The 14,308-nt window shown below is 39.1% G+C and overlaps 2 protein-coding genes across 2 annotated transcripts; both read left to right on the top strand.

Annotated features, from left to right (window-relative positions):
* The first annotated feature begins 6,131 nt into the window (after positions 1–6,131).
* gng8 (guanine nucleotide binding protein (G protein), gamma 8) lies at positions 6,132–8,830 on the top strand. Its single transcript, XM_040033016.1, has 3 exons — positions 6,132–6,587; positions 7,308–7,405; positions 8,340–8,830. Exons 2-3 carry the CDS (start codon positions 7,322–7,324, stop codon positions 8,466–8,468), a joined length of 213 nt encoding a protein of 70 aa, XP_039888950.1. The 5' UTR covers positions 6,132–6,587; positions 7,308–7,321; the 3' UTR covers positions 8,469–8,830.
* An 87-nt stretch (positions 8,831–8,917) lies between these two features.
* Positions 8,918–14,181, top strand: tmem45b (transmembrane protein 45B). The gene is made up of 6 exons (XM_040033015.1): positions 8,918–9,045; positions 11,683–11,880; positions 11,960–12,166; positions 12,275–12,459; positions 13,024–13,166; positions 14,020–14,181. Exons 2-6 carry the CDS (start codon positions 11,691–11,693, stop codon positions 14,129–14,131), a joined length of 837 nt encoding a protein of 278 aa, XP_039888949.1. The 5' UTR covers positions 8,918–9,045; positions 11,683–11,690; the 3' UTR covers positions 14,132–14,181.
* The last annotated feature ends 127 nt before the right edge of the window (positions 14,182–14,308 follow it).

The following is a 14,308-nucleotide window of genomic DNA, read 5'->3' as shown; positions in this document are numbered from 1 at the left end:
AATGTACCACCCTGCAGGCGGCTGAGTTTTCATAATTAAGCAGGATAGCTTGTTTTTTATGTAAAGATGGAACTTAACTTGTGCCAGTAGAAAGATAATTATATGTATAAATGTCAGTCCAGCACTTCTTTTTTCCACATAACTGGGTAAAAGCACTAAGCACAAACAACAAGTTTAGTACACAAGTTGTTTGCCACACAACTAGCTAGGTTCACATGTAGCATGCTGCGCAGATGTGCTACTACTACTAAAAATAATAATATTAAATTCTCTATTAATTTGTTATCAGTTTCATGTACCTTAAAATAACATTAGACTTCAAAATATTTGTGCCAAAAATTAAATTTAATGGAATCCAGTCAAATAAAATCTATTTGTTTTGTGTACATTCAATCCTTTCCAAGCATATGTTTTCCCATATTATTAATTATCTGAACAAATACATTTTAATTTGATATATCTCAGTTGCATTGCATTATACTCAAAATTGCCAAGAATCGTTTTTTGAGTGTACTTTAATGAACAAACACGCACAGTCAATAAAATAAAATAAAAATAAAGCTTAGCAATAAAAATAATGCTAAGCTATATGATTTCCAAAAAGCTCTCTGAGTTGAAATGTTGAAATTTACGCTCTTTATGCTGTCTCCTATTGAATAAGGACTACATTAACAGCTACACACAGTAGAAAATAATATCAGAACTTGACACTTGTACTAAACCAGTGGTTCCCAAACTTTTTTCGCTAGGCCCCCCTTTGTTTTACAAGAAAAATGTTCGCCCCCCCTGCCCCGCGCGCACATGCGCACACGCACAAACACATCCTCCAACCACACACACCCATATTTTGCTCCATTGCGGTTTATTTCACACCTCAAACATTTAGTAAACAATTAAGCAAATACAAGTAAACTGCAATAAATTACAGGTAGTAAGAAAATAAACTACTAACTCTTTTATGCTACGTCCACACCTACACGGGTAATTTTGAAAACACAACTGTTTCTGTGCGTTTGGACCTTTCCTCCACACGTAAACGGAGTTTGGAATCACCGAAAACGGAGATTTTTTAAAACTCCTTTTTTGCGTTTATGTGTGGACAGGAATACCGAGGTCGTCACGCAATGTCAAAGGTATGTGCCTTTTTTCACGTCATGCTGTGCGCCACGTTATTGTTTACATGAGATGAATTGCAGAATGGCAGCAAGTCAGATTAACAGTATTTTGTATCTATCTTCAGGTTTTACATGCTTACATACACACACGCAGTTACTGTCCCTCCATTTGCAAAGGCAGAGGCGTCATGGTGTAATTATTTTACGTGTATTTGTTTTTTTCCTGTGTAATAATATTCAACATTTATATCAATACATTTTTCAAAAAATGCCTGTCTGTGCAAAATGGGTTTAAAAACATAAACAGCTGTGGGATACTGTTTGTCCGTGATTTAGACAGGGGGAACAAATCGTGGCAGGATCAGCCTGATATTATTTGTATCCCACTGTAACTTTACTGTATACAGAGCTAACATCTCCAAAATGTCAGGAGTAGTTAGTCATTACAACAAGTGTGTGTGAACTAAAAATCAAGAATGTGGGATACTGTTTGTCCGTGATTTGAACAGCCCAGCACATGCTCCCGACAAAGGGAAAAGCAATTATGCAGGGGAGACCTTGGCACCCTAGGGGACGGGCTCCACACTTTGGGAAGGTCTGTACTAAACAATAATAATAATAAGATCACTATTTTCCCCAAAAATGCCCTAGATATGAGGAAACCAAATACTATTTCCCCCTAAATAATGAAATCATTGATTACAGTATGAGCTATACTCTATGAGGAATGTTTCCAGCACCCTGTTGAATCTATGCCACAAAGTATGACAGCTTGGAAAGCAAAATGGTGTTCAACTCGGCACTGCCAAGCTGTACCTAAAAAGTATCCAGTCAGTGTATAAACAAGCTTTAAGCACATTTAAAACCACCCCAATCCATAGTTTTTAGATTAAACTTAAAAAAGTGTCCCTCACTTTCCATATTGTTTCCCCAATGTTTATTTTCTGGTTCAACTTTAACCCTCATACAGATACCTTCTCAGTATATTCAAGAGGAATTTGTGGTCAAATCAGAGACTGGCAGTTATCCAGTATTGACTTTCTCTAGTTTTCATAATGGACTTCCCACTGGCTCAACTCCCATGAAGATAAAATCTGTGCACACTCTTTTTGATTAAGATACGTGCAGATCCTGTGAAGACATTTAGAATTTCCCCTCATTTCTGGTGGACTTACTTTGTCCTCTTTATTCTTGCCATTTAGGTTGTGTTTGGCAGTATACAGCACTTTTAGATGATTTTCACTTAGGTGGGTGAGTTATTCAAAATGATTTACAGATGAGCTGAACCATAACAAGATTAGGAAATTTCATGGAAGTGAAAGAAAACTAAAACAAAAAGGCCTAAGAGCCCCAAATGCAATTAAGATAACTTCTAAATTATAATTAAAATCTGGCTTAAAATATCTGATAGTGTCATCCTATCCACTGTGCTGTAGAGTAGAGAAGTAAAGGGTGCAGTGAGTCATCAGAGCCACACCTGATGGGATAAACGCCCAACAGACTGTCTACAGATACAGTTTACATGTACACAGGAAAACACTAACAAACCCCAGCTGAACAGAATTGGGACATTTTTTATAATCTTGCATCCAGCCCCCAAGAATCCCTCTAATTCAAGGCTCTCCCAGAGATAAGAGATAAGGCCAGAACCAACCAACCTATGTCAGTTGGTATTGAGACTGTCTGTCTCTAAGAGATATTCTGCCAATCATAATCGGACTTGTCTCACCACACTGCTTTCCAAACACCTATCAGTGTAAACCAAATTCTAACAAAATGAAAAGAAATCTTTCTCTGGGAAGAAGAGTTTATCTGGCCCTAAAAACAGGTATGAATTAGCAGAATGTCTCTTAGGTGTCAGAAACAGAAACACAGAGTCAAATCCTAACCAAATGTAGGACCACAAACTGGCAATTGAATAAGGAAGACACACGAGGTCGTGGCAACCGAAAGATTAGAAGAACATGTGATCACTGTTTGAGAGGTGAGGTTAAAAGTCAGACATTTCCTCCTAAAATGTGAATCATTCGGTGAAGTAAGGACCATTTACTTTAGCCACTTCAGTTCTGTAATTCCAAATTTCTATAAGCTGAACATCTCAGGAGACGGGGCATGTCTGACTGCCTGCCATATATATGTCAACATGCTACAAACGGAGGGATTGTGAATGACCAGCGCCCATGCACACACACACACACACACACACACACACACACACACACACGCACGCACGCACGCACGCACGCACAATTTTATTAATTTCTATTGTTCCTAATTTCTATTATTGTTATTTAATTAAACTTTTTTTCTGTGAAAATAATAATAAAAACAAGTACACGAGAACAAAAGAAAAATCTATTTGGTTTCCAAATATTTCCAAACCTGAAAATGATGGTTATGAATCTTTTGTAGCCCTTTAAATCCATTACAGATGAATGTGTCACACATGCAACCAGAGCCACAACTTGAAAAACCGGTTTGTTTTCAGCATGATATGACAAAAAATACATCGTGCGTGACATCCAGGAGGACTGGGTCTCTTTTTATAAATTGGTCTGGCTTAGATATGTTTACAACAGTCACCATCATGAATTCAAGGTACTCATATTTTCTAAATAGGTCATTTCTGGATCTTCTTCTTGCCTTAGTAAAGACTATGTTTTACAGTCTTGTTTCCTAGCCACACTGACCTTAATGAAGGTTACAAAAGAAAATGAGAATGTGTAACAGAACTGTTTATGTGTACAGCACACCGTAAGTCACCGTGAGGACCTCTGTGGACAATCAGCAGAGATTACAAGAATCAAGCAGACGTTATGACAACAATTTAGACAACAATTTATATGGAGAAAACAGCAGCTACGCCCAAACTCATTACTGTTTGTATAGTAAATGGCACACTCGCTATGTTTGGTTAGCTGGCAATGCATGCTCTTATTTCTATGTCAAAACACATTATAAACATTAACTCTAGATGAGTTTAAAAACATCTTAGTTGAAGCTGTGTATAGATCTCCTCTCTGGTTTCATTCATCCTATGGTGTAGCATCTATTATGAATGAACAGAATGTCAGAAGAGACACGTTGTTTTGTTGACTGGACAGATGGATCGAGTTTACAAATGTTGTCACTGAATTCATAAGAAGCACAACAGAATCTGTCCATCCATCCATTCTCTTCCGCTTGTCCTTATCGGGGTTGCAGGGGAGGCTGGAGTCTATCCCAGCTGCTGGGTGGGCGGAGGGGGGCATCCAGCCTGATGCAGGCCTAACACAGAGAGACAGACAACTATTTGCACTCACATTCACACCTATGGGCAATTGAGATTCACCAGTGAACCTAACTCTATTTACTGCATGTGTTTAGACTGTGGGAGGAAGCTGGAGTGCCCAGAGAGAACCCACGCAAACAGGAAAGCATGCAAGCTCCACTCAGAAAGGCCATGGCCAGGTGAGGGAGTCAGGACCTTCTTGCTGTGATGCAACATTGCTAACCACTGCTCCACCTTGCTGCCCAGCAAACACTGATTAGCTGCCCAACAGAATCTGATTCTCAGGCTTTTATTTGTTAGTTATTATTCGGAGATTAGCTGCTTTTTAACAAATTTTCTGTCCAATCCTTAAACTGACCATTTTCAGATAAATATGTTTTGTTTGCTTGTTAAGCCACTTAACATTGATCTATAAAACAAATATCTAACTCAAGAGATGAACCAGAACTGTGTGTTTGCACATAAAAGACAGCCTCAAGGTAAAATTTAAAATTTTACCTTGAGGCACTTTGTTACTGGCAGCCTGTCTTAAAAACATGTTATTCCATTCTGAAAAACATTCAAATTTTGTAGCTGAATCTTAAAAATACCAAAGATAACACAGTTATGTTAAAATTAAAACTGTATTTTTCCACCAAGGGGGTGATTCCAAAACCTTGGCATCATTGAGCATGATGTTCAGTGTGCCCTTAAAAAACTGAGGAAACTGGACAAGTGGAGGACAGAAGAAGAATTGTCAGGTCTAAAAAAAAAATAATCAAACTACAGCAGATGAACAATATCTAAAGGTCATGTCCTTAAGTAATAGAAAAAAGTCCAGCAAAGACCTAACACGGGACTCAAGAAATGCATCTGGACCTTCAGTTGATTCAACTACTTTTCACTGAAGCCTCATCAGAAATGATCCCAGTGGGAGGGTGGCTGTCAAGAAGCTATTCTTAAGGAAGGGAAACAGGGAGAAAAGGCTGAGGTGTGAAATTACAAAATAACTGGACTGGCAACAGGTCTTATTGAGGGATGAATCCAAATGTGAAATGTTTGGTTCAAGAATAAAGGTGGTCATTTCAAATCATTCACTTTCGGGCTCATCAGAATGGTACAAACTCAGTTTTAGCCTTATAGTCTGTATTTACATGTACCCTATGATTTCACATTTTGATAAATAGCTGTACCTATTTTCCATTTTTGTAACAAAAATAAAGAATTGAGTGGTGACTCAAGACTTTCACACATTACTGTATAGACGTTTTAAATGACAGAGGAGGGTTAAGTGAACCAGAAGCTCTTTTTGCTATAAAGGCGTATATCGTCCATGAAGCAAGACCAATTACTACAGGGAAACAAATGTTAATGAGGCATTTGACATTTAACTCCATCACACTGCCACTTTGCTCCCTGCTGCTCTGTGGAATAATAGTCAGCTCTACCAGAAAGACTGGCAGCCTTGAAGAGGATCGCTAAAATATGAGAGAAATAACTCTGTTTCTGAGAAAATCCTCCCCTTGACAAAAACTCTGTCACTGAACATGCAAATTTACCAGAGGTTATATTCAAGTGTTCTTATGTGTGATAGAATTAGACTCTTAAAATATTTATTTGGAGCTTGATTAGTAATTGTTTTCTGTTGCATGGCTTCTTTAAACACAAGCACATGTGAGAATTTCAAATAAAAGTTTATAGAGCCTTATTTTACATATTCTGACTTAATACCTTTCTCATAAACATTATTCTGTCTTAGAACAATCCCAGTCCAACTCATTTTAATGTACTCAGTAATTCCAAGAATTTAAGGTTTGATATTTTGATATTTTATACACAAGCATGTTATGCAAAGTCACGGAAAATAACTGTCTGTTCTGTTGAGGTGTTATGATCAAATACACAACTATTATTTCAGCCATATTCCATCTTTTTTAAAAGCTACATTTAACTCTCTGTCTTCGGTGTAATCTCAGATGTGTGAGTGATAGAGAGTGTAGAAATGAAGGTCATACCACATGTTGCCTTTAACTGTTGCACTGCTGCACGGAGCCCATCCCATAGGCAGATCCACCGCTAATTATGTGAAGGTTGGAAGCCCAGTGAAGATATCCACTTCGTCTCTGCCATTCATCTCACTTCATTCGGAGCTACAAGTTGCTGTGGCGGAGGACAAGTGTACTTTCGCTCCAGGAGCCAGTCGTTTGCTGTCGGTCTTTGTTGTGAGTATGTTTGGAACTATGGAGTGACTGCAAATTTTCTTTATCATCATCATCATCATCATCTTTTATACAGATGCACAGAAGCAGCCTATTTCAAATATTGAATTATATGGCATATCTGCTATGTGCTGCATGAGTTATATTAGCACTAGAAATGACTTATAATGAATTTCCTTTTAATTATTTCTAGCAAAGTTTTTTTTTTTTTAAAGGCCTGCTGTTGCTGGCTTTTTATTTACTCGCCTATTATGAGGATCATTAAGATGGTACTCGAATGTGTCTTTTAAACTCAAAAAAACATAACAGCATCTACTTATAAAGAAAAGTTGAGATTTGAAAAACAACTAAATGTGAACTTTATGACAGATATATTGTGCGAGAGCAACATGTTAATATAAGGTGTATTTACAATCTGTGCTAGCGGATGCCGCCCCCTTGGGAGGGCTGCGCTACCTCCGCTCCCCTGCCCTTCTCCTTTGAGACCCTCCCTGTTCCTCTTGCAGCTGAGACCCAGGGAGCAGAATTAACAAGCAAATTGAAACAGACTCTAACCAGCACCTCAGATACCTTCAATAATGTCTCACATTGATCATTTGTGACAAATTTTCTTTATATTGCTCTTTATAAGAGCAAACTTGTTTTCTACAACCACATTTCTTTATTGGTAATCTGTACTTTTGTGTCTTGTTTTTAAATTTGCTACATGATGGCTGATCCAAGCGGGAGAGGGCAGGATGTCTAACAACATGGCCAAGATTGCAGATGCTCGAAAAACAGTAGAGCAGTTGAAACTGGAGGTCAACATAGAGAGGATGATGGTGAGTCCACACAGACAGTGACTGGAAACAAAGCAAGGGCACAAATAAGGCAGTGTGAATTGAAAAGTCTTCAGATGAGCAAGTATTCACTTCAGTTATGGCACCATGTGTTCTTCCTTTGTACTTCACTGTGTCTCGGAAACTTTCAATAAAAAGTTACATTTTACATGCTTTTATTTATCAGATGTATTTATACTTTTGACAAAGAACTGCTTATTTGCAGCAACTACAGGTGTGTGAATCTTTATTATTGTAGATATGTGCTCCAGCATAGAGACCCACAAATGTTCAATCAGGGTTTAGATCTGATGATGGTACTGTCCACTCCTTTTAACAGAATACCAGCTGACAGCTTCCTTTTAAAAAGTTCTTGCATAGTTTGGAGCTATATGACCTGGTTCAATGATTTCACTCCAGCCTGGCACTGCACGCACCATCAAATCATCACACTTCCTCATATCAAGCACTCTTCCAGCCCCTCGCTCAAATGTTCTTTTTGACTTAAAGACCTTAGACTTCAGATATCATTGTGTATAGCACTTTTCCAATTTGCCTCTGTCCAATATCTGTGTTTTCCTGCTTATTTGTTCTTTCTTACTGTTATTGGCCAGTCTCAGATATCCTGGAGGGACTTCATGAGTGCCATTTAATGAGCCTGCCATCTGATATCGAGAGACTTTAATCGACTTGTCCTCTTGCTCAGTTATGCAGAGATCCTCCCACTTCTCTTTCTTATTCTGTGTAGTATATATATATATATATATATATATATATATATATATATACATACAGATATATATATATATATGTGTGTGTGTGTGTGTGTGTGTGTGTGTGTGTGTGTGTGTGTATTGGAACAGATGAGCTCATACTTAACATCTTATCTTGCCCTTTTATGATCACTGACTCACTTAAACACAGTCTGCTTTTACAGGTATCCAAAGCAGCAGCTGAACTGATGGCCTACTGTGAAGCTCATGCCAAAGAGGACCCGTTGGTGACTCCAGTGCCTTCATCTGAGAACCCGTTTCGAGAGAAGAAATTGTTCTGTGAAATCCTATAACTCTCTTGTGCAAAATACACACACACACACACACACACACACACACACACACACACCTAAACAATGACACTTTGTTTATTAGGATTATTTTAAAACAGCATTCCGTTTTTCATTTAGGTAGCGATTTCCTCACATGTCAAATGACTGTGTGTTAAGCACGATAAGAATGGCAATAAAGATTTATTGAAAAGAGTGCAAAGTTCATTTAAACAAGCCACAGCTGCTGCATCTCCCACTGTGCACACAGTTTACATATTAACAAAACTGCATATTTAAGTTGTCACCGGGTTGTTGCTCGCTATTAATCTCGGTATTAATCTTTTTGTTGTCAAATGAGTAGCTGAATAAAGCTCACCGTCTTTAAACAGCCTCTGTTTTTCTGCCCGTTTCTCAGGGAGATGTCACTTGGTCACTGAAACTTATGCAAACTAGGGGTGGGGCTATGTGTGATCCGTCAGTGCAGGTTAGAGGTGCAGGGAGCAGGTGTGCACAGGTCTCCAAACAGCAGGGAGCTGTCATTCAAGGCGGTTTGCCTACATTAATTTGTTGTATTTGGGAATTAGCCGCAGAGATTAAGGTATGTTGATTTTATCAAGCATGTACTCAGTTGAAGATTTACCTCGGTACAGATGCTGATGTGCCACAGGCTAACTGGACTTTAGATAAACACGTATTTATTGTGTCGAAACATTATTTGGACTTAGCTCTGAGACGGTGAAATCAGCTATCTGCCTCCATACACGTCGACAGTGTTGGAAATGTTGGACAATGTGTGAAAAGTGTTCAGTAACATCACGCCAGGCTGGGCTGATCAGGAAAAACTTGTCTGACTAACCGAACACGCGGATCTTAAACACACCAGTGTCTCCAATACTAACATTAAAAGCAGGGGGAAGAAGTTTTAAGGTCTGTTATAAACCACCGACTTCCTTTTGAGCAGTGAAAAAAGCCCGTGTTACATGTTCACTGCGTCTGATTTTAGATTTCACTTTAATGGGTCAGCGGCAGAATTTAAGTTAAAACAATATAATTGCGCTTTCCCATTTTCTTAGTAACTTCAGTTAGTCGTTAAAGTATTACTTGTTAAACTTTTAATACTGTTTGTTTTTTCTGATTTGAAAGGCAGCACGTTTTCTGTCAAAAAACCCTCTTTCATTTGAATTTCAGTTTTGCAAAACAAATGTCATCCGGACCAAAGAACACGCTCAGCAGGCTCCGCCCTAATCAGACAGGATATGTTATAAATTAATCCCTGCTTTCCCCCTATTGTATGTAGAAAGCAGTTTCCAGCACTGTATTTGTTTTTATGTAATGCCAGCTGCTTTGAAAAAGCCCTTTGTGAACGTTGCTATCTATTTGCATTTCGTTCCCTTAAATGCCAGGTTCTTATCATCTCAATAAAGCGGAACTAAGAGCCTGCACTTTAACCTCAAAGCTAATACCTTTGAACTTTCAACGCTGCATTTCGTATATACTATATTTGCATTCATCCTGGTGTATTAATATATTGGATATTTGTCACACTTATTTTTTTAGATCATCAAACTAATTTTAATATTAGTCAAAGATAACTGGAGTGAATACAAAATGATGATTTCATTCATTAAAAGGGGGGAACTAAGCAGCCCAACCTGGCCCTGTGTGAGGAATTGCTCCCCTTGTGAAATCCTGAATTACCTTAATTACAACATTTATTGACTTCAATTTCTTTAGCCACACCCAGGCCTGTGAGACATGTTAGATCAAGAAACCGCTCGAGTAGATCCTATCTGACAAAGTGAAGCAGGTTAAAAGATCTCAAAAAACAACAACGCAATCTAAAGAGACAGCTGAGTCATTGATATCCATCAGTCTGGAAAGCCATTTCTGAGGCTTTGGGATTCCATTGAACCACGGTCAAAGCCATTATATACAAATAGAGTAAACTTGGAACAGTGGTTAACCTTCCCAGCAGTGTTACCAAAATTACTCCAAGAGTGCATTCATGAGTCATCCAGGAGGTCACAAAAAGAGCAAGAACAACATGGAAAGAACTGCAGGCCTCACCTGCCTCAGTTAAGGTCAGAGTTCATGATTCGGCAATAAGAAAGAGACATCCTTAGGAGGGGAAAAATCCACTGCTGAGCAAAACGAACACAATGGCTTGTCTCAAATTTGCCAAGAAACATCTTTATGATCTCTAAGGCTTTTGGGAAATTACTGTGTGGACTGACTTTTTGGAACGTTTGAGTCCCTTCACATCTGGCGTAAAATCAACACAGCATTCCTAAAAAGAACAGAAAAAAAACGTGGTGGTGGTATTGCGACGGTCTGGGGCTGATTTGCTGCTTCAAGACCTGGAAGACTTGATGTAACCATGAATTCGGTTCTCTACCAGAAGGTCAGGCCCTGAAGCTTAAGTGTACTTAAGCATGACAATGATCTGAAACACGAGTCCACCTGTCTATGGCTCCAAAGTAAAAAACAGAATGAAGGTTTTGCAGTGGCCTAGTCAAAATCTGGGCTTAAATCAGATTGAGATGCTTTGGGATGCACTGTTTGTTTGAAACTCACCCAAATGTGTCTGGAATAAAACAATTCTGCAAAGAAGAGTGGACCAAAATTCCTCACAGTGACGTGAAAGACTCAGTGACCGTGATCCAAAAACAAATTGCTCCTAACTTTGATCCAACCGGTTATCAAGTTTAAGGGGTATTTACTTTTTACACAGGTCCAGGTAAGTAAACTTATTTTTCCCCCTTAATAAATTAAATCATCATGTAAAACCTGAATTGTGTCTTTGTCTACTATTAGAATTAGTTTGATATGAAACATGTGTGATGAATATGCAAAAATGAATAAATGAATAAATCAAGAATGGTAAATGGCCTGTATTTGTATAGCGCTTTACTAGTCCCTAAGGACCCCAAAGCGCTTTACACGTTCAGTCACCCACCCATTCACACACTGGTGTGGTGTGAACTACATTGTAGCCACAGCCACCCTGGGGCGCACTGACAGAGGCGAGGCGCCACCGGGCACTCTGACCACCACCAGTACGCAACGAGTGAAGTGTCTTGCCCAAGGACACAACGACCGAGACTATCCGAGCCGGGGCTCGAACGGGCAACCTTCCAATTACAAGGCGAACTCCCAACTCTTGAGCCAAGAAGGGGGCAAATACACTTGTATAGCAATGTATGACATGACTAAGGCGCATTTCTTCTTTTTTCAGGCCTGATAATGGCCAACTTTGGAGGACACGCTATTCCTGGCTCTTTTTTCCTGCTCTATGGCTTCTGGCTAACAGTGAAATGTGTTCTCAAACACTACTGGAGGACAAACCAGCCTAAAGGACGGCAGACTTTGCCGCCAATCTTTAAAAGACTGGACTACATTGAAGGAGGGTTCCAGATATTTGCTGCTTTTATTGGTCAGTTTTTCTGTAAATATATATTCATCAGTTGTGTGCGTCCACCTGTTCTAATTTCACTGATGCTGTCCTGTCACAGGTATTATGGTTGAGCAGTTTGTGGTGGACGGGCCACATGCTCATCTCTACAACGACGGCGGGTGGATTAAGTTGATGAACTGGCAGCACAGCACAATGTATCTGTTCTTTGGGATTTCTGGAATAGCTCTGATTTTAAGTACAAAATTCCAACTGGTGCCAAGAGGAGTGGGCTGCTTTGGTCTCTCGTTAGCTCTTTTTGTTGAAGGTAAGCTGTAAGAAAGCCAGGTTTTAGTTGCACAATATTTTTCACCATAATTCCTGGTGGCTAACGTGTATTTGAGCTACATTTTGTGTTTGACTCTATTTCACGCAGGGTTTCTGTTTTACTACCATGTGCACAGTCGACCTCTTCTGGACGCCCACATCCACACCCTGCTCCTGGTGGCGGTGTTTGGAGGCTCAGCCAGCATCATGCTGGAGATGTTCATAAGAGACAACATTATTTTAGAGCTGTTCGGGTCATGCATGTTCATCCTACAGGGTTCGTGGTTCTACCAGGTGATTAGCCAAATGAGATCCTGATGCAGAACACCTCGTTTATACACCCAGCAACATCTATCCACCCGTCCAGTTCAGCCATCTGACACAGGATGAGAGACAGGATACACCCTATACAGGCTGCCAGTCCATCACATAGAGACAGTCAACCATAAACACTGACAGGCAAATTACAATCACCAATTAACCTAACAAGCACGTCTTTGGACTGCAGGGAGACCAAGCAAACTATACACAGAAATGCCCCAGGAGGATTAAACCAGGAACCTTCTCGTTGTGCTAAACACTGCATCGCCGTGGCACTTGAATACTAAAACAAAGACCACTTAGAGGACCAACACCACTTTTTAAAATATTTACTTGTATAGTGTAATCACATTTTCTAGACAAGCAGTAGATTTCATTAATTTCTGTACACATCAGGGCCAGTTCGGTGCCATCTGTGTGGACTGTCCTTAGATCTTGCTCTTTGTGCAAACTTTTTGTTAACTTACATTTTTTTTATTCATTTGCTAATAATGATAATAGGTAGTTGGCTTCTTCATCACACATTTGTCATTTCAGATTGGATTCGTACTTTACCCACCAAGTGGAGTGGAATGGAACTTGACCGAGCACGCCAACGTCATGTTCGTCACAATGTGCTTCTGCTGGCATTTAGCTGTGGCCCTGCTTTTAGTCATTTCCACTGCAGCTGTAGTTTGGTTGTAAGTATCTCATCCTTCACATACACACATTTTACAACCAGATCAGTGTAATAACCGAGTTTGAACAGACTTGGTTAGAAAACAGAACAAGTGGGATTCAGCAAAACGGGTACAATTAAAATCTTGTCACGACATGGCAGAACAACATGTGCACCTGCATTTATGATACGTGTACTCGGGTTATTATTCCCTGTAAAATGCAACTTGATCAGGGTTTAGCCTGCATATTTTGCTCTGAAATGGCTTTTCATTAGAGCATAATGTGCCTCAATGGGATATCACTATTCACTTGACATTTCAGAATAGCTGAAGCAAAGGTTTTCGGGGACGGTTTCAAGGACAAGTAAACTTCATGATAAATCACTTCCTGAACATTTTGTAAGCTTGGTGAAAGCCACCTTTTTTGAATTCTGACATCCAAACCTGCTTTTTGAGGTGATGTGTATATAGGCAACATGTTTTTGTTTACATTCAACATTTCTCATAAATACCCAACAGCTAGTGGCAGCTTATTTTAGTAGTTCTCAATCCTTAAGATGGATAAATACAGGTAACTTATAACCTGCATTAATCTGCATTACTTGTCTTCTTTATCTGTTATTGGTGGGTAACATTTTACACTGACTGCTGTGATGTCTTGCATCTATGGACCCTCTTGCGGTTGTTGGTAGAAAAAGGTTTAGGTTTAAGAGGCACTGATACCGTTTAAACCTCGTCTCCATTTGGAACTTTTGATTCGATTTTACTGTCCTTCGGTAATAATTATCATTAACAATTCATTAGCTTTCAGGAGGCAACAATAACAGTGTTAGTTGTATAATCTTCATGTACACTTTTGTGTTTGTTCCAACAGTACTGTGGTGCAATTCTCGGCAAGGGGACGAGACATAGAGATCGGAATGCGTAACACATCCTCTGAATTGACCTCTCAGAAAGCTTTGCTTCAAGAGTCAGATGAAGAATGAAGGCATGTTTATGGCTCTTTGATTTCATTTTTCAAATGTTGATCTATTTTATCTATTTTTAAAAAAATGTCTAAAGAAAATAAGATTGAAATCCATGTGAATTAACTATTATCATGTTTGTAAATATTAAAAAGGACAATTCATATTTGTGTATCGCCTGCTTTTACAAAAAATGCA

Source organism: Simochromis diagramma, unplaced genomic scaffold (assembly GCF_900408965.1).
Source record: "Simochromis diagramma unplaced genomic scaffold, fSimDia1.1 OVJJ01000216.1, whole genome shotgun sequence".
Classification (NCBI taxonomy): Eukaryota; Metazoa; Chordata; class Actinopteri; order Cichliformes; family Cichlidae; genus Simochromis; species Simochromis diagramma.
Note: the sequence above shows the minus strand (reverse complement) of the source record. Positions and strands in the feature narration are given on the sequence as shown.

Bases quoted from the DNA above. Each gene is read 5' to 3' on its own strand.
- tmem45b (XM_040033015.1), top strand. From the start codon at position 11,691: ATGGCCAACTTTGGAGGACACGCTATTCCTGGCTCTTTTTTCCTGCTC. The intron at 11,881-11,959 runs GTCAGTTTTTCT...GTCCTGTCACAG, and splicing joins GATATTTGCTGCTTTTATTG to GTATTATGGTTGAGCAGTTT. The intron at 12,460-13,023 runs GTGATTAGCCAA...TTGTCATTTCAG, and splicing joins AGGGTTCGTGGTTCTACCAG to ATTGGATTCGTACTTTACCC.
- gng8 (XM_040033016.1), top strand. From the start codon at position 7,322: ATGTCTAACAACATGGCCAAGATTGCAGATGCTCGAAAAACAGTAGAG. The intron at 7,406-8,339 runs GTGAGTCCACAC...CTGCTTTTACAG, and splicing joins TCAACATAGAGAGGATGATG to GTATCCAAAGCAGCAGCTGA.